Source organism: Channa argus, chromosome 11 (genome assembly GCF_033026475.1).
Source record: "Channa argus isolate prfri chromosome 11, Channa argus male v1.0, whole genome shotgun sequence".
Lineage (NCBI taxonomy): Eukaryota > Metazoa > Chordata > Actinopteri > Anabantiformes > Channidae > Channa > Channa argus.
The window spans coordinates 20,039,165-20,059,116 of NC_090207.1; the positions used below are offsets into that span (position 1 = coordinate 20,039,165).

The following is a 19,952-nucleotide window of genomic DNA, read 5'->3' on the forward strand; positions in this document are numbered from 1 at the left end:
ATGCCTGCTTTATGGCATCATTTTGATAAGCTTATGTCATTGTAACAAAATTTATTTCCATCACTCTTTCCCATTTTTAGCCTGATGAATCCTGGCATTGTTATCTTAAAACATGCTATCATGAAAGAAAATAATCTATTGATAGAAAAACCTGGTCATTCAGTATTTTCAGGTAGCCAGCTATCACTTAGGGTTGAATAACATGTTGCTAGCTGAGACATATTAATTATCCAATGAAAGGCTCTTACCCATTGGCTTGGTTAAATATGGGTGATGACTTCTTTTGGACAGGAAGTGGATGTGCCATGCTGGTTCATCTGTTCATCTGTTGAATCTGTTTCAGTTAATGTGAGCAGGTGAACACACCTATAGAGAGCTGTTAGTGTGTTTTGTTCATACAGACTCTCTCCAGACTTTCCTGCTACAAAAGATTTCCACTGACATCCTGTCTCTTGGTGTAGACTTGAATTGTTCACTGATAGTTATACAAAGGCTAAAAGAGGATGCTGAATGTTAAAATCCCCTCCTTTTGAGGTTGTGTTCTTTTTGTGTTCTTTTCCTTAGGTCTGACAGCCAGCAGCTTGTATCAGTGGTGACAACTCTCAAGACACAACATTTGATCTGTCAATTTCAGCCGGAGAAAACAACCTGAACCCTGCCCCATTCACTAAGGTAACTGACAGTCTTATTACAGCTTGTCTGTTTCAAAACGGTTTATGACAGTGTGACCATGACAAGTGACTGGATCTCTTTGTAGGATTAGCAAAACTTGTTTTATTTAGCTACACCTTAAAATCTAATGCAATCCATTACATCAGCTCTGCCATGAATTCTACTTTACAAGGTTATAATTTCTCAGTTCAATTCTACTATGTATTTGTTAATGAGTTCAAAGTGGCTGGTGGAGCTGTAGTAGAGTACATCATATTAAGAGATGGCTCTAATGTTTGGACACGTAAATAAAGGTGGGGGCCAAAACTGACTAAAAACTGAGAATGTATAACCTATTAAAAGCAGAATTCATGGCAGACTCACTGTATAAACTTGATTTGCATTGTACAGATGTACCTAATGCTGTGGCCGATGGGTTTATTTCACCTAATGTGAAAGTGGAACATTTTTGTACCCATGTAAGCCAGTGGCACATTTTAGTCATAACTGATTAGGAAAGAGATAATGTAAGATATTTTTAAGGTTTGAGTCAAATTGAACATCTGCTTAGGATTTCTGCGTGATTCATTAATGTCATTGCCAAATGGCTTTGCCTTGCTTAATATGTTTCCAGTAATATTGTTTGTCAAATGTTTGTGCAGTTTATTTATTTGGATCTCTTTAAGCACAAGTCTAATTTTCATTATAAATGCCATAAAACATCTCTAAACACAATATATATAGAACAGATAATATGCACACATACATACGTGGAAACACATGACCTAGTACACACTCTAATCACTTTAGTTATTAAAATAGACAGTATATGCTTATTTACATATTCCATTAACACAGCAGTATATATGCTTTTTGATCTAATACAAAATTCAACTAAAACACATACTGTACAGTTATGTACTGTATGTCAACTAAATCAAAAGCTTGCAGTCCATTACATATCAATTCGAGGCCACTTGGTCATGTTGTAAACATGTTACTGTGGTGGGACTTAAAGAATGACTATAATTGTAGTATAGCAATGAGATCAACACAACTAGTATGTTGTCTGTTTTATTTATACAAATTTGTGACATTTACAGTAACAGAAATGTGTCATTTAAAAAAAAAAAAAAACATAGGGCAAACAATTGATGTTTTTTGCAGTTGGGAAGATGTCATAGTTTAAGATTTTAGACTTTTTCTCAGATTTGTACATTAATGACAAATGATGACTTTTATTAGCACAAAATTTAAAAATGGTGAGATTGGAACAATAAAATGTTTTGTATACCATCATGAAAAATGGGAAACATGCCTTGTAGCTAGTGCCACACTGCAGAAACTCTTGCATACATTCAGAATAGCACCTTTAAAATGTTTTCATTTCAAAAATGTTACAAGACTACAAAAGGTAACGATAAATGAAACACTGATACTAGCTAGATAAATGCAAGGCACCGTAACTGTGCAACTGAAGGTTTGTTAGTCAAGCCTTGCTTGTCAGGAGGTTGTTAAAACCAGTGATAAATAAATTAAAATAATAGCGAGGCACATTGTACAATTTCATAGCTATAAAAATGCTTCAATTTCCAAATGCAGGCAGCATTCGTATTTTCATATAAGGTAGAAGAACAGTGCTTAGTTTACATTTTTGCATTCTGTATTTTAAATTATTGAAAATGTGCTCCTGTGGCATTTTTCCCAAATTGAATAGGAACAAAATATTTACTACATCCAGCATTTGTCAGTTCATATGTTTTCAATAAAGTAGTTCTTTTTTAATTAATTCAACAGATGCTACTAAGAGCCTTTTTTCTTTTAATTTTTTAAAAATCTTTTCTCTTACATGACTTTTGCTTTTATGACATCACAGGCCAGAATACACATCCTAATGATATGCCCAGATTAGCCATGTACATCTTATCTTGCACATTACACTCTATTTACATGGCCTTATGTGTCCAAGGCACAGATCCTTGAGGAACTCATTCTGTAGGTAAGTGGCATCCAGAGGCCACTAGGGGCCAGAGTCATCTGTAAAGCAGCACAGAGGCTCAGTAGGGGTATGCTGAGATAGAGATGTAAATGATAAAGATGCTCTGGTAGGTAATGCGGCCCTGTAGTGAGATGGTGGTGGCCTGCACCTTGAGCTGCACTAGTCCTGGTGTGTCCAGAGCCTGCAAGGTGAAGATAATGCCCCTGCCTGCCTCATCTCTGATGCCAAACACCCGGCCCGGCACACCCCTCTCAGATTCCTGCTCAAGTATGATAAAAGATGTACGTTCTTGCAGAATACCTGATTCTGAGAAAGCCGACAGTCGTACCACATTGTGATTGGGTGGAATGCCGCGGGGAAGGGTGAGCAGCTTGTACTGCAGAAGCAGGGAAGTGCCTCCTGTGGCACAGTCCATAGAGCAGGGTCTGTAGCAGGTCCTTTAAATAGTCAAAAGGAAAGAGTAAAGTGTCACTGACACAGTAACAAAAATAATGTTACAGCTACAATATAGGACAAGCACATGTACAGAATCTACAACCTTAACTGCTGCATCTAAACACTGTACACAGTATTTATGTTGTGCAGTTTACCCAGGGCTTCCTCCACTCTGATAGGATGCAGGGCAGGGTGTATCCAGGCACTGGTATCCTCCTCTGGTATTAAAACACATCTGATTGTGTCCACACTGGATGCGTTGTTCTACACACTCATCAATGTCTAATGTTACAGAGAAAGCATTAGAAGTTAGCTTGGTTCATTTAAAAGATAGGCCTATGTGATATGATTAGAAAACAGTTGAATCAGACTATTAACCTTTACAGCTCCTGCCATTGGGAAGGAGCTGGTAACCTGGGGGACAGAGGCACTGGAAGCTGCCTATGGTGTTTTGGCACTCATGCTGGCATGGCTTTCTGAGCTTACACTCATCCACATCTGTACAAAGAACAAAGTGAGGATGTAGTTGTGAGACTTTTTCACATCTACACATCTCTTCACATCTGTTTGAATGCTGTATCTGTGAAAATATTTTTAATGCACACACTAACCAACACATGTCCCGTCTCTGTTGGTGTACCCCGCAGGACAGCTCTGCCTGGTAATGCGAGATACTCCATGAGAACGAGAGAGAATTGGTCTGCTTAGAGAAGACACCAGCTGGGGACGGAGTCTGGCCCTGATTCTGGTCGCATTGGTGAATGTTTGACCTCTCTCCAACCCCGCACAAGAGCGCCCATCCCCAAGCAACACAGTACCAGGAGGGCACAGGCACCTAAAACTACCAGGAACATTACGGCACTGGTAGGCACAAGGATTCGGTGTCTGCAGGCATTCATCAATGTCTGAAAAGGTAAAACAAAAATCATGTTAGTTTATGCTCTGCATTTCAGCAGTGCTAATGTGTATCATGCAACAGACATACCCAGACATGGCAGGCCTACTCCTTGAGATCGGTAGCCTCTTGGACATACACAACCATAACCTCCAACTGTGTTCTGACAGATCTGAGTGTAACGACACATGTGACTTCCATCCTGGCACTCATCAATATCTGAAAAATATGTAATTGAGTTGCCTTTATTATTTTTATTACAAATTATCATAATGCTGGTCAATTCTGTGTACAGAAACCCAGAAGCGTGTGTTACCTGATATACTAAGACTAGGTATTGTCTTGAAGGCAGGAATGAAATCTATGTGCCCTCAAGGCTGATAGATTATTAGGCATATTGTAACAGGGCTTAACGTTCTCAACATTAAGCTTTTTAGATAACTTCTTAGATCACTCTGGCAAGTACATGAGATGTTTTAATTGCCACACTTGTCAAAAAATAAATAAATGTAGGCATATTAAAAGATAAATAAAATAAACAGGGATTTGGACAATTATTATACTTTATTAACATACAAAACATAAAATTGAGAGGCAGTCATGTATAATCTCTACTAAATTATGAAGTGTTATTCCTGTGAGTATTATAGTTTTGAACCAATTACTGCATTCATCTTCAGATTTATCAAAAACTGACGAACTTACTGTGTTACTGTATCTGTATTTTCAAAAGTACTACAATGTTAGAATGAAACATAAATACTGGTCACAGATCATGATAAAACCAGAGAATGAGATTAACAGCAGAAAAAAATTACATTAATTAATTAAATGTGTATCTGACCCAATAATATAATACCTGTAGTTTGGCTTTGCACCTTATAATTATTAAGCTAATTGATCCAAATACTAAACAGCCTCATTCACAATTATAATGAAGTCACATAAATGAGAGTATGGGCCATTTGAATAATGGATAAGAAACATACAAGCAGAGTGTTATTCTACTTGTTTATTACATCTAAATTAAATGGAGTGGCATTGTGTATTCAATGAGGCAATTACTTCTTATTTAAACCAATTTGAAGATTTATTTGCTGATTTTGCATTACAAATATTAGTAAATAGAAGAAGGTCCCTGGGTCCCCTAGGCTGCAAACAGGTGCAGAGATACACTATATTGCCAAAAGTATTTGTTTACCTATACAAATAATTGAATCAGGTGCACAAAGCAAGGTCCATAAAGACATGGATGAGTGAGTTTGGTGTGGAAGAACTGGACTGGCCTGCACAGAGTCCTGACCTCAACTCGATCGAACACCTTTGGGATGAATTAGAGCAAAGACTGCGAGCACTGTGTATTATGTGTTTCATAAAAACACTCCTAAACCTCGTGGAATAGCCTTCCTAGAAGAGTTGAAGCTGTTATAGCTGCAAAGGGTGGGCCAACGTCATATTAAACCCTATTGATTATGAATGGGATGTCACTAAAGTTCATATGGGTCCAAAGGCAGGGGAGCGAATACTTTTGGCAATATAGTGTACCTGTAGATAGAGCCTGTTTTTTGGATGGTTATTCACAACAAAAATGGCAAGATTTTCATGCCATCCATCAAAATGTTAATATCCCAGACTTTATGGATGTCATGAACTTTTGTTGTCTTTAGGTTTTGATAGACACAGATCACATTTTGGAGAACTGGTGTGTTTTGGTTCTCAATTCTCCTCACATCAAGGCGAAATTGTGAGTCTCTTTCAGTTTACTAGTTAGCTTATTGGTGATATGTAAAATACTTTTATTGTAGTAAGTGTGTTTTATTGATGGCAAGAGAACTTTGCTTCTCATTACCATTAATCACAGCACAGCTATACTGCTCTGGGAGTTTAATTTGAAATAACCTACTTTATAATAACCTACTTAATAAGCTAGTTTAATGTTCCAGACGATAATGTTTTATTGTCTGTGTACCTTTCCGTTCTGTTTAAACCATGGCATTGATCAGAGCTAAACAATCAGTAAAATGTGAAACTGAGTGAATATTTTTCTACACTTATAATAATAATTTGCCACATCACACAGTATAAATTTGACTGGCAGCTGCATCTCATGTCTGTAAAAGCTGTTGAAGTATAGAAAGTTGATCTAAGTTACATAAATATATTAAAAAAAAACAGGATGAACGCTTCATCTGCAGTATGGATTAACATTTCAGGTAATTATCTTAGTTTGTAAACAGAGGTAGGACAGCATTAAGTGAAAACAAAAATGTTCTCTGGTTCACGTGATATGAGAAATTGTCAATACTTTAAGGTAGAATATGCTGCATGCAGCTCTACAATGAAATTAGATTTTAACCAATTTGTGGTGGGGAGACACACCTAAATCAACACCGCACACCATCATATTTACTTTTTACTTGCCCAATCAGGCAACTGCATGACGCATTCTACTTCCCCGATTATAGAGCTTATGTGGCCTTGGCAACTGGACAAGCGTTAATGTCGAGCCCTGCGGTAAAATGGCACGTTTACTGCCCTGCAGACAAACTGAGCAAGAAAGAAATAAATCACGACAGCTACTAACCCACGCAGGCTCCATTCTCTGCTTTGGTCATGCCAGCTGAACAGCTGTCAAAACACTGATATCCTCCCTCTGTGTTACGGCACTGCTGGTGAGCTGGACACACATTTCTGATGCACTCATTGATATCTGTAAAATTAACGGTTAGCAGTTATAACCTTGGTCAAAAAGTATTGCAATTATATATTCCCCCGGGCCTTCAGACGTCTTCCGTAATCATAGTCTTGTTCAAGTCTTAAATTTGAAAATCTATGTTATTATACATGATTATTGTAAGCTCTCTATAAGCTGGATGTCTAAAGGTGACTGACCAATACAGCGATGCCCTGACAGCTGGTAACCTGGGTGGCAGATACAGCGGTAGGAGCCCAGTGTATTTAGACACTGATGCTGGCATGGGGAGAGAGCAGATTCCTGGCACTCATCCACATCTGAAATACATGTAATGTGGAAATTGTGATGTTCTTAAAGATGCCAATGTTATTGTACGATAACATTTGAGAAAAGATGCAGGACTAGAGCAGGAGATGCATTGTTAACCAAGGTCAACAATGATTAACAGTGACTCACCTTCACAGCTGGTTCCTGTGATGCTAGGCTTAAATCCTGGTCCACACTTGGTCTGGCAGCGATATGTGCCCACTGTGTTGACACACTGCTGGTTGTAGTGACACATGTGTGAGCCTTGGGAGCACTCATCTATATCTGCATAGTATAAGGTGAAACAAACATTAGGCCAACATAATGATGAAGAGTAAGATGAACAACGGAACAAGATGAGGAATTAAGGATCCCACAGGTCATTATCACTTTATTAAAACATAAATCCTTTGGCAAACCAGCTATTTTTTACTTACCTTGGCATGTGTTGGTTTCTGTGGAAATGGTGAAGCCAGAGGGACAGGCACAGGAAAAGCCTCCCATGATGTTATTACAGGAATGAGAGCAGGGAGACTGAAGCACACACTCATCTTCATCTAATTTAATCATAAGAAAACTAATACAGTTACAGATGTTTAAAGATAGATGTTGCCAAAACACAAATTAGGCACAAAAAGCAGCATACCAGCACAGTAGGAGGCTGTGTCAAGAATAAAACCTTTAGGGCATGTGTCTGTGAAACCATCTGCAAACATAGTTTAGTAGTGTTAGCTCTGTCAACATTCAGATACATTTTTTCCTATTATTTAGTGAGGAAATTTTAAATCAGAATTTTTTTCTCAGACCTGGTATGAGAAGTCTGGTGGTAATGTAGAAGTCCAAAGTGAGAGTGAACATATTGTAGGTGCTGTCCATGTCAGAGACCCTGAGCAGCTGGAGTAGAGGGCCCTGGCGCTCCTCTTGGCCCTCGTAAATAATGGTGTGATTGCAGCGCAGAACCATGGGGTTTCCTCCTCTCTGGTGGGTCTGAGATGACCATGAGTACAGCTGCCCTCGGCCCGTCTGCACGTATGACTCGTCAAACTCCTAGGGGACACAAAGCGAAGGTCACCAAAATTAGAGGGGAACTTGAATATCCAATTCTGTAGTGGCATAAGCTCAAGATCTTTAAATGCACATTATAATGACAGCAGTAATGCACCTGTAGGCTCAGATGAGATGATAATAATGATGGAGGTACAAATCCGTTAATTACGATGTCAATCAGCAAAACTCCCTCAGAGTCCGGACCTCTGGCAACGTTGGTCAAACGTAGAATCTCCCCTGTTTTAAGAGATAGTAAAAGTAAAATGACCAATCTTTAGCAAGCATAAATGATAAAGCTGATACTTATAGCCTTGATGTATAAGCCCATGAAAATCTGTTGAAGTAATTGGTGCCATCTGCTGGTTGTTTTTGAAACTACAAACTCACTTACGACTGAGAATCAGTGTTGACAGGTAATAAAATCTGTAATTTTAGTTTATCATTTAGTCTGTGAGACATTTTCTCGCAAAAATGTATAAAGGATGAGTGCATAAGTGAAACCTCTATAAAACCTGCATGAAAACCAGCATAACCTTTTTGCATTTCTGATTTGGAAGTCTAAGTAAAGATTGCAAAGCCTCTTAAAGCATATTTGTGATTTGGGTCTATAGAAATAAAACAGAAATTGATATGAGCTTACCAGTCTCAAACTCCAGCTGGGACTCCTGCCTGAACTGACCCTGAGTGAAGGAGAAGCCATTTCTAGCTGCACCATTCTGCAGCACAGTGGTCCAGTAGATGGGAGCAAACACAGGCACCAGCACCCGCAGCAAGGGACCTGCAGCGAAACAGCATCATCCTTAGTGTTTTCAGAGTCACGAAAACACACTCCATTTTGTCTTCAGCATACCTACTGTATGCTAAAAATGAACTGCTCAGTCTTCACATTGTAATGATAGAAATTACAAATAAAGCAGAACATTTTCCAGCTTGACAAACAAATATGAAATAAACTGTGTCATCACTGCTTTTTCCGTCGTCATAAACAAAATATATAATTTTCCAGTTTTAAAAAAAGTAATATATAAGTTAAATTGGTTGCATCTTCCCAATCCATACTGTACAATTGTAATTAGTGAGGTAAGCAATGAAACTAGTTGAGTACCTTTCTCTTTATAATACATATTGTTGTACGAAGATATCAACCCAGGTAATATAATGTGTGATTACTCACCAACACTGGCTGGGATGTTGTCCAAGTGGGCTTGTAAAGTGCTGCTCCCCTCCTCCATGTTGTCTGTGATATTGGCCTCCATGAAGGACACACCAAACTCTCTCTCATTCACCATACCTATCAGGCTTCCTCTGGTCTTCCGAGGAGTCTCTCCTTCATCAACCGAGAGAAAAATATTGTATTTAGCTACATTTCACTATTTTGGAATTACGGACCTGATAGCAGTTCTAAAATAATAAATATTGTATTATTTTATAAACTAAATAAAATTACTAGGCTTACAGTTTTTTCTACATATCTACACAGAAGTTGATAAATTGAAGGAAATATTTGGTTAAATGACAATGAGTTATACCTGGACAGAGACCAGTGTGACATTTCCTGGACTCGATTCTGGGGCCACTACATGATCGGCCACCGTTGGCTGGCTCAGGGTTGTTGCACAATCTTACTCGTTCTTGGAAACCTCGTCCACAAGTGCTACTACATGGACCCCATTCCCCCCAATTGGAATAACCCCCATTGACTGTGTTACAAGGATTGAAGAGAGGAAGACAAGACATATATGTTTAGGGCTAGATTAAGTGCAGCATTACCAAAACAATGAGCTTGGGAAAAAAATTGCAGGTATGTTATTATTAACTTACATCAAACTTAAAGATCTAAATGAGATACTACGCATAAATTAGTGCAATTTAAGGTAAAACTAGTTATTTGAAATTGTTTTAGAAGAGAAATGGACAGAGCTAAATCTGTTATTAGAGGCACATGTGGTTTTGTGCTTTTGTTTAATAATTTTATATCCGTGTGTAAATACAAGCAAAACTCACCCTGAACTTTGAGACTAATGGTCCGCTCAGCTGTTCCAGCTTCGCTTTCAGCCACACACTGATAATCTCCTTCATCTGTAGCCTGTAGGTCAAACAGAAAGAGAAGAGTTTGACTTAATTGGCACTTTGAAGAACCATAATACTTTAATTGAGCAAGAAACATTTAGGACAAAAATGTCTTAGATCACCTATATTTTTATGGTAAACAAAAACAGACATTTTTGGGAAAAAAAACATTTTCCACTTTGCAGTTGAGACTTTATTTTATTGAATTGTTTGTCATAATACATATTATTGAACCAGAGAGAGGAAATTTCACATTAGAGCACTCTGTGGGAAGGACAGTCATCTGTCTGTGAGAAAGTCTCAGCTGCAGGCTGCGCAATTACAGCACCAGTTAGAGATCTAACAAGGTTACAGGCTAAGGAAATAGGGGCAGAGTCTGGGAACATCCAGCTCCCTGTTCATCTCCTGTCTCTGTTGCTAATGCTGTTAGCCTCTCTGACTGAACTGAATCTGATTTAGGTGGGAGCAGGACGCTGTAGGACAGTCACACACTGTTCATCCACTCAAGGGGACTGCAGATGAAGCTTGGATAGGATGAATCACGCTTTTCTGTTGTATAAGACATGAAACATTTATTGAAGTAACTGGTTTGCTCAAGGAGCCTTAATCAATTAAACCCAAACGTCTTGGTTGAACAAAAACCAATCTGGAGAGGTCAGTGCAGTACATTTTAGGTAGCAAAGTAAACTTTGTATTTACAGTGATGCTGTAAATGACCAGGGATCCGTTGTGAAGAGCTTGCATACGAAGGGAGCGAAGTAGGGGTTTTCCATCTCTGAGCCAGTGAAGGACAGGACTGGGGTCTCCATGAACTGGACAGTCCAGCATTGCAGAGCCTCCCTGGATGACTATCTGAGACATCTGGGCCTCACCCTTTAACACTGGGGGCTCTTGAGGCACAGCATATATTTATAGTATGAAACAAATCAAATCAATACTATTATCTGTTGAAAGTTAAATAAATGTGTCTGATTAATCCTTAAAAAAAATTCTCACCTCTAATGCGAACAAATGATAGTGCCCGGATGGAACCCACACTATTTTCTGCGATGCACACGTAGGTTCCAGCATCACTTACGGTCACATTGTCAATGACAATGGAGCTCCTGCCAGCCTCGTCTACAGTGGCACCTTAAATAATTTTTAGTGAATGCATAACATGGTTGTGATACTGTTGCATTATATCAAACATAACTACCATATTGATTTCTGGTTGAAGTTGCTGTAATAAACAGAAGCTGCTATTTTGAAATGTAGGTACTTTTAGTAAAAATTGCTCTTAAATGGTATTCAAATGCATCCTACAAATGATGATACCTGGGTATGGGCTATTGTTGACAGTCCAGGAGATCACAGGAGATGGTGTTCCCTGAGCATGACAGGACAAGATCAGACTCTGTCCTTTGTTCAGGATCACATCAGCTGGCAGCTCTTTGAAGGCAGGCCTCATGTTGATTGACAGACGGATGTCTTGTCTCACAGAGCCTGCTGCATTGGTGGCCACACATGTGAACACACCAGCATCTACTAGCTGTGTGTAGAAAGCAGTCAGTTAAACCTACGCTTGGACCAAGATGCATGTAGGTCATAATGCAGTAAAGAATTGTACCTCAGCTCTCTCAATAATCAGCTCTCCTGATCGCAGAACAGTGAATTTGCCTGGAAGGTTGGGGACAATGGTGCCATCCTTCTCCCATGATACTCTGGGTTCTGGTGAACCCTGAGCAGCACATGGCAGCAGTGCCTGAAATCCCTGAATGACTGAGAGTTCTGTCTGGGCAGGAGGAATCATGGGGGGGACTGAAAAGAAACATCATTAGATTAATTAATATGTTGAAGTGCCTCTATAAACTTTGTGACTAAAAAATTGTAATGAGCCTCAGCTTACCTTGAATAACTAGCCTCATATCTTGGCTGGCTCTACCAGCGAGGTTTTTGGCAGTACAGGTATAAAGGCCTGCGTCGCTGCGCTGGGTAGAAGTAATCAACAGAGTTCCATTAGCAAAGACCTGTATATGAGCGCTGTTAACCACAGGCCTCCTCTCTTTGTGCCAAGTGAGTTCAGGTTGGGGCTGTCCATCAGCTACACACTCCAGACTGACTGGCTGGCCTAGCACTGCAGTGTACTCCACACGTGGTACACTCAACACCGGTGGAACTGGCAGAACATTCAGTGAGTCAGTAATAATTCATGTCAAAAATGGTCAAAAACAGCTTTGGGGGAATTAGCAGCAAGCAGTTGCAGTATTACCCTAGGAGTAAATATTCTAGGAATTTTTTATTTTTATTTTTTTATTCTTTGTTCAGCTTCTGTAACAACACAATTTCCCTACATAAAAGCTTTTATTTTTTATCTTATCTATGTGAACACAAGTCCATGTTACCTTGAAGAACTAGTTTGGTCCTGCCCACAGCTACACCAGCATCATTCTTTGCCAGACACTGGTAGGTGCCCGCATCACCAAGTGTGACACGTGAAAACTTCAAAGCTCCATTTGAGAGCACAGCCAGCCTGTGACCTGCAACAAATTTAAAATAAAGAAAAATTTACATGAAAATTGAAAATTCATTCCAGAGGGAATCTGGGGTCTCTTCTTATCCAACATCATGAATTTAGTAAATGATACGGCGTTAAAAAAAAAGCAATGTAGGTGGGATCAATTATTATTTTCCATGAATGTGACAGATATCAAACAAGCATGTGCTGTAAATACCAGTAGTAATAGCTTCACCACAGTAACAAAGTCTTCATGTAAGTCGTTTTCAAAGATGTGCCTGTATTGTATACAGTGATACCTGCTGCTATGGGAACTCCCTCTCGTTGCCAGGTGATAGACGGTCTGGGAAAGCCCTGGGCCTCACAGGGTAGGACGGTCCCATGATGCAATACCACCTGTACTTCCTCTGCCATTGGCCTGATCTCTGGAGGCTCTAGGTAAAGGGAAGAAACATACAGTACATTGTCACATGAGTTTATATTATTAAGGCAAGTATTTTAAGATATAACATTTCCAGAGTGACCTTCAACCAGCCCTTAAGAGCCCACCTTGCACTGTGAGAGAAATGTGCTTGTGAGCCACTCCAGCTGGGTTACGGGCTGAACATGTGTACCTGCCAGCATGACTTGGCACAGCAGCAGTTATATCCAAAACACCTGTATTAAAAAACAAGTATACAGACACAGTATAATGTCACAATTTTGATGGCCAAAAATAAGTTAATTGCACTGAGGGAGTGTGGTTCCAGTAAGACACAATGCATAATTACATAAGGAGTCATAAAAACACTTCAATTTCTAAGCGAGTTGTCCTACCAGTGGGACGAACACGATAACTTCCTCCTCTGGAGCCAAGATTGGCACCAGCCTTGGTCCAGGTGACAGTGGGCTGAGGGCTTCCTTGTACATGACAAGGCAACACCACAGGAGACATTTTCAGAGCTGTGACGGTTGTGATATCATCTTCAATAGATGGTGGGACTAAAGAAGAAGGTGGGTTTTTTTTATTATTTCACGATCCTGACATCACTTCCTACCATCTGCTTGTATAGAAGCCAATCAATACCTTGTACGTTGACCTCAATGACCCTGCGCTCCTCTCCAACATCATTGATGGCAGTGCACTCAAAGTAACCTTGATCTTCACTGGATGGTGCCAAAAGAAGCAGGGATCCGGAGGACAGTAACCTGGGCCGAGGAGCATAAAATCATCAGCTTAAACCTCTTAATATGTGTGTGAGTTGTGATGCATGCTTATTGTGTATTCAATCAAATTTCCACCGAGGTCTTTACTTGTATGCTCCAGGCAGTTGACTAACATCAAGTGGAGTGCCATTCCTCTTCCAGGACACTTTAGGTGGGGGAATGCCTGTAGTCTCGCAGCTCAGCACAGCCCGAATCCCTGTGGTTACCGTCACATTGAATGGACCAGGACTGATTGAAGGACCCACTGGTAAGAGAAAGTACAGTTTTAGCTTGATATACATGGTGACCAGAGTGGCTGTAGTTGTGTCTAAGCACTAAAAGTAAGATAAAATCCAAACAAGTACTGATTGATAATCAAACCTCCCACCTGCCTGTGCTATATAATGCAAAATTAGACAAAAACACCTATAGTCACAAAGTAACTCAAATTTTCTGTATTTACCAAATACCCGAAGGTCCATTCCCCGGTGATCTGAGCCAGCCTGATTAGACACAGTGCAGTAGTAGCGGCCAGCATCACTCAACTGAACGCCATGTACACGCAATGAGCCCTCTAATAACACGGTATACCTGAAACAAATGCATTATTCAAATATGAATTTATGGATTATATTACAAATGCCAGGTTGCCCTTTTAGTTATTTTAGGACCTACTTATTGTTATCCTGAGACACAGGAAAACCATCTTTTCTCCACGTGACTGTAGGTGAAGAGTCACCTTCAACTTCACAAGGTAAAACTGCATCCTGGCCGACATGTGCAGTCACCACTGAACCGCTGTCCTTTATTACTGGTGGCACTAGAAATGTAAAAAGGTGACATTCGTGCAGTGACTTGGGTTTAGCATGTAAAATTATTTTTAAAATATGTTTAAATTAGCCTATTATTGACATGTAGTCTTACAGAGAATTTCCACAGTGAAAAACAGACTGGTGCTTCCAGCCATGTTAGTGACCACACAGCTGTACTGGCCACTGTCCTCAAGCCTGACTTCCTGTATTTCCAGGTACTGACCCCCTGCCAGCTGTTGGAAACGACCACCCAACTGATACAACAAGGGGAGAACATGAAGAGAGACAGCGGTTTAAGTCTGAGGAGATGCCTTTTAGTACAATATCTGTCCTTTTTTTTTTTTTTTCTTGTCCCATGATTTTGTACCTGCAGTTTGGTCTCATCTTTGTACCACTCTATATTAGGAGGGGGGTCACTGTCTGCCAGGCACTCCAATGTCAGGTGTCCATTAACTGGCACTGTCAATGTCTTCACATCACCAGAGCCAAGGAGTGTTGGGGGGACTGAAAGACAATCACTTATTAAGTGAGGTGAATAACAAAAAGTGTTCAGTGTTGACACAAAGAAGCATTCGGTAAAGACTTTGACTAAGTCCCAGGTGCAAACACGTGAGGAAGCCACAACGAATATGAACAAAAGCAGCTTGTGTCACCTTGGACCCGAACCCAGTGGCTTGTTCCATCCTCTCCAGCTAGGCTGCTGGCCAAGCAGGTGTACAAACCTGCGTCCTCGACCTTCAAAGAGAGGGCATAAAAAAGAATCTGAAAAAGTATTACATAACAATATTGCATTTGCATTGTTTAGAGTCATTATGATAAAATTACTTATCTATTTGTATGACCATCTCCATTTTAGGTATATGGATTAAATTTTAAGTAAATTTAAGTGCAGTTTGGAGGTTTATACCATCATCACCTATTCTTAGTGCCAGCGTACACAGACACTGTACACTGACACATTTGTATAATTGGGTGCCACCTGCTGCAGCCTAAACATTGCTAACATTATCAGATATTGTCACTTGGTGACTTACCTGAACTTTGTTAATCCTGATAAAGTGTCCATCCTGCTGAACAATGGCAGTTCCATGCAAGGGGCGGCCATCTTTGAGCCAGCTGAGGGAGGGAGGCGGGACTCCTGTAGCCAAGCACTCCAGCTCCAGTGGACTGTTAATAGCTATGGTTACCTCTTCTGGAGAGCTGGAACTGGATATCTTTGGAGGCTCTGAATGAGGAAAGCATAATATTTTGACACAGTTTACATTATGATGGTAACTTGAAACTACATTCAACGTATTAATTTTTTCAGGATTACCGAGCACAGTGAGGTTAAAGCTCTTGGTGCTGCTTCCAGCCTGGTTACTAGCCACACAGCTATAGAGTCCTGCATCTGAAGGAGCCACGTCAGGCAGCTGCAGCCGCGTCTCCTGTCCGTCCAGCAGCAGGTTACGGTGAAGGGACAGTGGCTGGCTGTCCTTCATCCATGTTAGTATTGGAGGAGGAACTCCACGTGCCTCACAGGTTAATGTCACCAGGGATCCCTGGACTACTGTAACTGGCTCCACTGGTTCAACATGATCCACACCTGGGGGAACTGTGGATCATGCACACATCTGTTTAAGATCTGAGGTAATCTAGAATCTCTTGGCATAATCAGTAGGTGGTTTTTCATAATTTTACCTTGGATCTGGACATCATAGCTGAGCTCAGCAAGACCAGCTTGACTGCGTGCAATACATGTGTAAACTCCAGAATCAGACAGCTGTACAGGAGAAATCCTTTTCATAAAGAAAGGAAATATTTAGCATTACCTCACTTATAAACAAACTATGTTTATATTCAACTCTTTCCTTCTAAACTGACCTCAGCACAGAATCACTAGAGAGGAGGCGTGTCCGGGGAGAGAGGAGCAAGGGATGTCCATTCTTCAGCCAGCTAATCTGAGGAGGAGGGTTTCCAGCTGCTCGACACTCCAGAGACACAGTGGTGTCCTGTGTGGCCTGCACCTCTTTGGGAACAGTGGTCTCACCGGAGATAGATGGCGGGACTTTAACAAGTCAAAAGTACTCAAATAAATCATAAGAAAACGTGGGCACTAAGTGATAACCTATAAATGCTGAAACTCACCTAGTACAAAGAGGGTGTAGATTTTGCTCTCCTGTCCAACTGGGCTGAGAGCCAAACAGGTGTATGTCCCAGAATCCTCAGGACTAAGCCTCAGTAAGGTTAGTGTGCTGCCATCAGGGGTCAGGCTGCCAGGTAAACAAACAATACATTCTCACATTAACACTATGTCACACTTTATCTAGTTCCCTGTCCAAACCAGCATTGATTTGTCCACCCCACCTCGAAACTCCAGAATGACTTTCGCATCATAACTATCTCACAATTTTCTCACATTTGCAATTTCTGGCTGTTGCTGTTGCAGAGACGAAATTTAAGTGCAGAACAGCTGTAAAACAGCTGCTCAAACTGTTCCCCATGATGAAATTCGGCATGGGGTGATAAACAACTGCATTTGTCTATTAACACATCCCTCTGTAATGTACATTATTATTGACAACAATGGTGACTAACATGATTTCCCAACCTTTAGCAAATAGGGTTGATCCATTCGTGTACAGCATGTAAAAAAAAATTGATGGTATTCAATAGGGAAAATGTGCTGCAGAAAAAATGTATTATTCCATGCAGTTCTTAAACTGCGTTGAAGTGACTTACGCAATGTGACGGGTGTCTGATCCTACTAAAGCCACTCCATCTTTCAGCCAGCTGAGGTGAGGGGTGGGGATTCCAGCTGCTTTGCACTCCAGGGTTACTTCCTCTCCCACAGGTGCACTCAAGTCAGATGGGTGGTTTGAGTCCAGGATGGTGGGTGATACTGAGTTGGAAAAAGATTAAATGATACTCTAAATCATTGTTATCATAGATTAACCACTGCTTACTCTACAGTTCAAGGATCAAAATATGTCATTTTAATCAAACTGCAAGGAAAATCTTTACCTTGCACTGTAAGTGTGTATTCTTTTTTTGTTTGCCCCTCAATGTTCTTGACAACACAGGTGTATGTTCCAGCATGAGCAAGAGTGAGAGGGCCCAGCTCCAGTCGATTCCCTCGAATGGACCACTGCCACTGCAGACTGCTCTCTAGACAGGAAATACATTCACTCACACTAGTTGTCACACTAAAGGTCCACTTTTCTACTTATCCCTATTATTGCCTCTCTCTTACCAATAGGGGTTCTGTCTTTAAGCCAGCTGATACTGGGCACAGGGACCCCTGTAGCCTCACACGGTAGGGTCACATGGGAGCCCAGGGTGTAGTTTAGAGACTCCCGGAGGGGCCCATCAAGAACAGGGGGAACTGTGGGAATATATTTGTACTATAAACAAATCTTTTGTGTTTTTCTTTGCACTTCAAGATCATAGCATAGATATTCTCACCATGAACTGTCAGCCTGAACGTCCTGTCCACCTGTCCAGCTACATTGGATACTTTGCATGTGTAGGTGCCACCATCTGTCATCTATGAAACCAAAAAGGTCATTATGGTGAAAGAGGGACTGTGGCCAAAAAGGGGCCTTGCGTGTGCTGCATAATGCTACATATGCAGCTATGGCTCCAGTTTTATCTATCGGGCTGTATTTTATGTACAGAATGCTCAAATAGTGAACATGTACAGTATACTTTAGACATTTAATACTTATCTTGAAATCAGTGTGGGCTGTTCCAAAAGCCACTTTAAATTCTTATAACATTTTTAATGTTTTGTTTGCAACCTCAAACATGCATTACGTAATAACACTCTTCCTGACCTGAACTCCTATGATCTCCAGCTGGTGACGATCCATGTTCAGTCCATTTCCTTCTGCCAGTTGCAGGCCATTCTTGTACCATGTGACCTCAGGCTCGGGAACACCATGGGCTTCACATTGCAGGGTAACTGAGGAACCAACCTGCGGGGTTACCAAGTCTGACTCAGAATCTAGACGGGGCTTCAGGGTGGGCAGGACTGATGGGTTGCACATAGAGAGAGGGCATGATCTCAGTTTGAGTCATTTAGAATCAGTGTGATTCACTCCTGAACTATCCTCTGTCACAGATGGCTTGAGGTAAACAGAACTTTTGCTTAGACAGTGTTTTGAGATTTGATAATCTGTATATGTGTGGTTACCATGTGTTTGCTCACCATAAACACTGAGGAGAATACTCTTCTGGTCCTGGCCGGCTGAGTTGGTGGCTGTGCATACATATTGCCCTGCGTCTTCCAGCCTTGCCCGGGGCAACTGTAGCATCTGGCCACCTGTAAAATACATATATAAATAAGATATTATGTGAAATGTATTACTTTATTACACCCAAACAAAGCAATTGCTGTTGCTCAAAGAATGAATTGGGTATTAGGTGTGGCCAAGAGCTGACCTGGCAAAATATGTATGCCTGTAGTGAACTGGAGGACATGCCCATCTCTAGTCCAGGTAATCTCTGGTGGTGGGTATGCTTGCACATCACACAGCAAAGACACCATTTGGCCCTGAATCACACTAACCTCTTCTTTATGACCCATGATCATAGGAGGCACTGGGAGGGGGGAAAAAAGTTGTTAAATAGGTAAAAGGTATCACCCATCAGGTCTCTTATCATGAAATGAGCTCCAAAAACATAAATGATAAAAGACCTAAAAGATATCTAATTAAAGAAAATTAAATCTAGAGGAAGTGACAGTCTTTTAGATTACAGGTTACCTCGCACTGTCAGACTGAACAGTTTCTCAACTGTTCCAACCTTGTTCTCAGCTACACACAAATACCCAGCCATGTCGGACACCTGGACACTGAGGAGCTGAAAGATAGAGTTGAAGTGTTACTCCTCAATACATGGCACAGATGGATGTGCTTACATGCTGGCTTTTGAAAGTTAATGACTAACCTGGAGCTGTGCCCCTTCCTCACTGATGACATGCTGTGAGTCTGCGTGCACTGGCTGCCCATCTTTTAGCCAGGAGATGAGGGGAGCAGGGTGTCCTGTCACATCACAGTGGAGAACTACAGTGCTGTTGACCACTGCTCCTATTTCTTCCATAAACTCCTCTGATTCTCCCGTGATCACAGGAGGCACTAAGGGGGTGAGACGGATCAGACATCCACACAACAGAAATGCATCATTTTTTCATGAAAACAGTTTAATAATCAAACTACACACATAGACTTGCTTACCTAGGATCTCGAGTTCAAAGTGCATGTGATCCTCTCCAGCCTCATTGACAGCCTGACATGTATACTTTCCAGCATGTTCTTTCTCCACTCGTGCAATCTGTAGCACCTGTCCACCTGAGAGGAAAAAACAATACATGCAAATTT

The 19,952-nt window shown here is 40.8% G+C and overlaps 1 protein-coding gene across 2 annotated transcripts in view; it reads right to left on the bottom strand.

Annotated features, from left to right (window-relative positions):
- Positions 1–764: 764 nt before the first annotated feature.
- hmcn2 (hemicentin 2) overlaps positions 765–19,952 on the bottom strand; it is a 44,197-nt gene continuing 25,009 nt past the window's right edge. Inside the window, exons 35-81 of one of the 2 annotated variants that reach the window (XM_067521742.1) lie at positions 19,809–19,922; positions 19,522–19,709; positions 19,338–19,434; positions 19,015–19,173; positions 18,782–18,895; positions 18,408–18,604; positions 18,037–18,118; positions 17,825–17,956; positions 17,596–17,739; positions 17,314–17,473; positions 16,720–16,844; positions 16,456–16,639; positions 16,273–16,370; positions 15,908–16,186; positions 15,627–15,817; positions 15,246–15,327; positions 14,960–15,096; positions 14,705–14,846; positions 14,456–14,600; positions 14,244–14,371; positions 13,889–14,045; positions 13,662–13,783; positions 13,412–13,576; positions 13,145–13,252; positions 12,895–13,029; positions 12,483–12,617; positions 11,987–12,256; positions 11,708–11,898; positions 11,416–11,629; positions 11,095–11,229; positions 10,798–10,988; positions 10,033–10,114; positions 9,558–9,728; positions 9,203–9,355; positions 8,669–8,806; positions 8,144–8,265; positions 7,788–8,028; positions 7,628–7,687; positions 7,419–7,538; positions 7,132–7,266; positions 6,873–6,992; positions 6,565–6,690; positions 4,071–4,199; positions 3,697–3,990; positions 3,464–3,583; positions 3,241–3,367; positions 765–3,087 (exon numbers count right to left, since the gene is read on the bottom strand). In XM_067521742.1, the coding sequence (XP_067377843.1) occupies positions 2,709–3,087; positions 3,241–3,367; positions 3,464–3,583; positions 3,697–3,990; positions 4,071–4,199; positions 6,565–6,690; positions 6,873–6,992; positions 7,132–7,266; positions 7,419–7,538; positions 7,628–7,687; positions 7,788–8,028; positions 8,144–8,265; positions 8,669–8,806; positions 9,203–9,355; positions 9,558–9,728; positions 10,033–10,114; positions 10,798–10,988; positions 11,095–11,229; positions 11,416–11,629; positions 11,708–11,898; positions 11,987–12,256; positions 12,483–12,617; positions 12,895–13,029; positions 13,145–13,252; positions 13,412–13,576; positions 13,662–13,783; positions 13,889–14,045; positions 14,244–14,371; positions 14,456–14,600; positions 14,705–14,846; positions 14,960–15,096; positions 15,246–15,327; positions 15,627–15,817; positions 15,908–16,186; positions 16,273–16,370; positions 16,456–16,639; positions 16,720–16,844; positions 17,314–17,473; positions 17,596–17,739; positions 17,825–17,956; positions 18,037–18,118; positions 18,408–18,604; positions 18,782–18,895; positions 19,015–19,173; positions 19,338–19,434; positions 19,522–19,709; positions 19,809–19,922 (7,238 nt within the window). In that variant the 3' untranslated portion in view covers positions 765–2,708. The remainder of the gene's footprint in view (positions 3,088–3,240; positions 3,368–3,463; positions 3,584–3,696; positions 3,991–4,070; positions 4,200–6,564; positions 6,691–6,872; positions 6,993–7,131; positions 7,267–7,418; positions 7,539–7,627; positions 7,688–7,787; positions 8,029–8,143; positions 8,266–8,668; positions 8,807–9,202; positions 9,356–9,557; positions 9,729–10,032; positions 10,115–10,797; positions 10,989–11,094; positions 11,230–11,415; positions 11,630–11,707; positions 11,899–11,986; positions 12,257–12,482; positions 12,618–12,894; positions 13,030–13,144; positions 13,253–13,411; positions 13,577–13,661; positions 13,784–13,888; positions 14,046–14,243; positions 14,372–14,455; positions 14,601–14,704; positions 14,847–14,959; positions 15,097–15,245; positions 15,328–15,626; positions 15,818–15,907; positions 16,187–16,272; positions 16,371–16,455; positions 16,640–16,719; positions 16,845–17,313; positions 17,474–17,595; positions 17,740–17,824; positions 17,957–18,036; positions 18,119–18,407; positions 18,605–18,781; positions 18,896–19,014; positions 19,174–19,337; positions 19,435–19,521; positions 19,710–19,808; positions 19,923–19,952) is intronic. The other variant, XM_067521743.1, reaches the window with a different exon arrangement.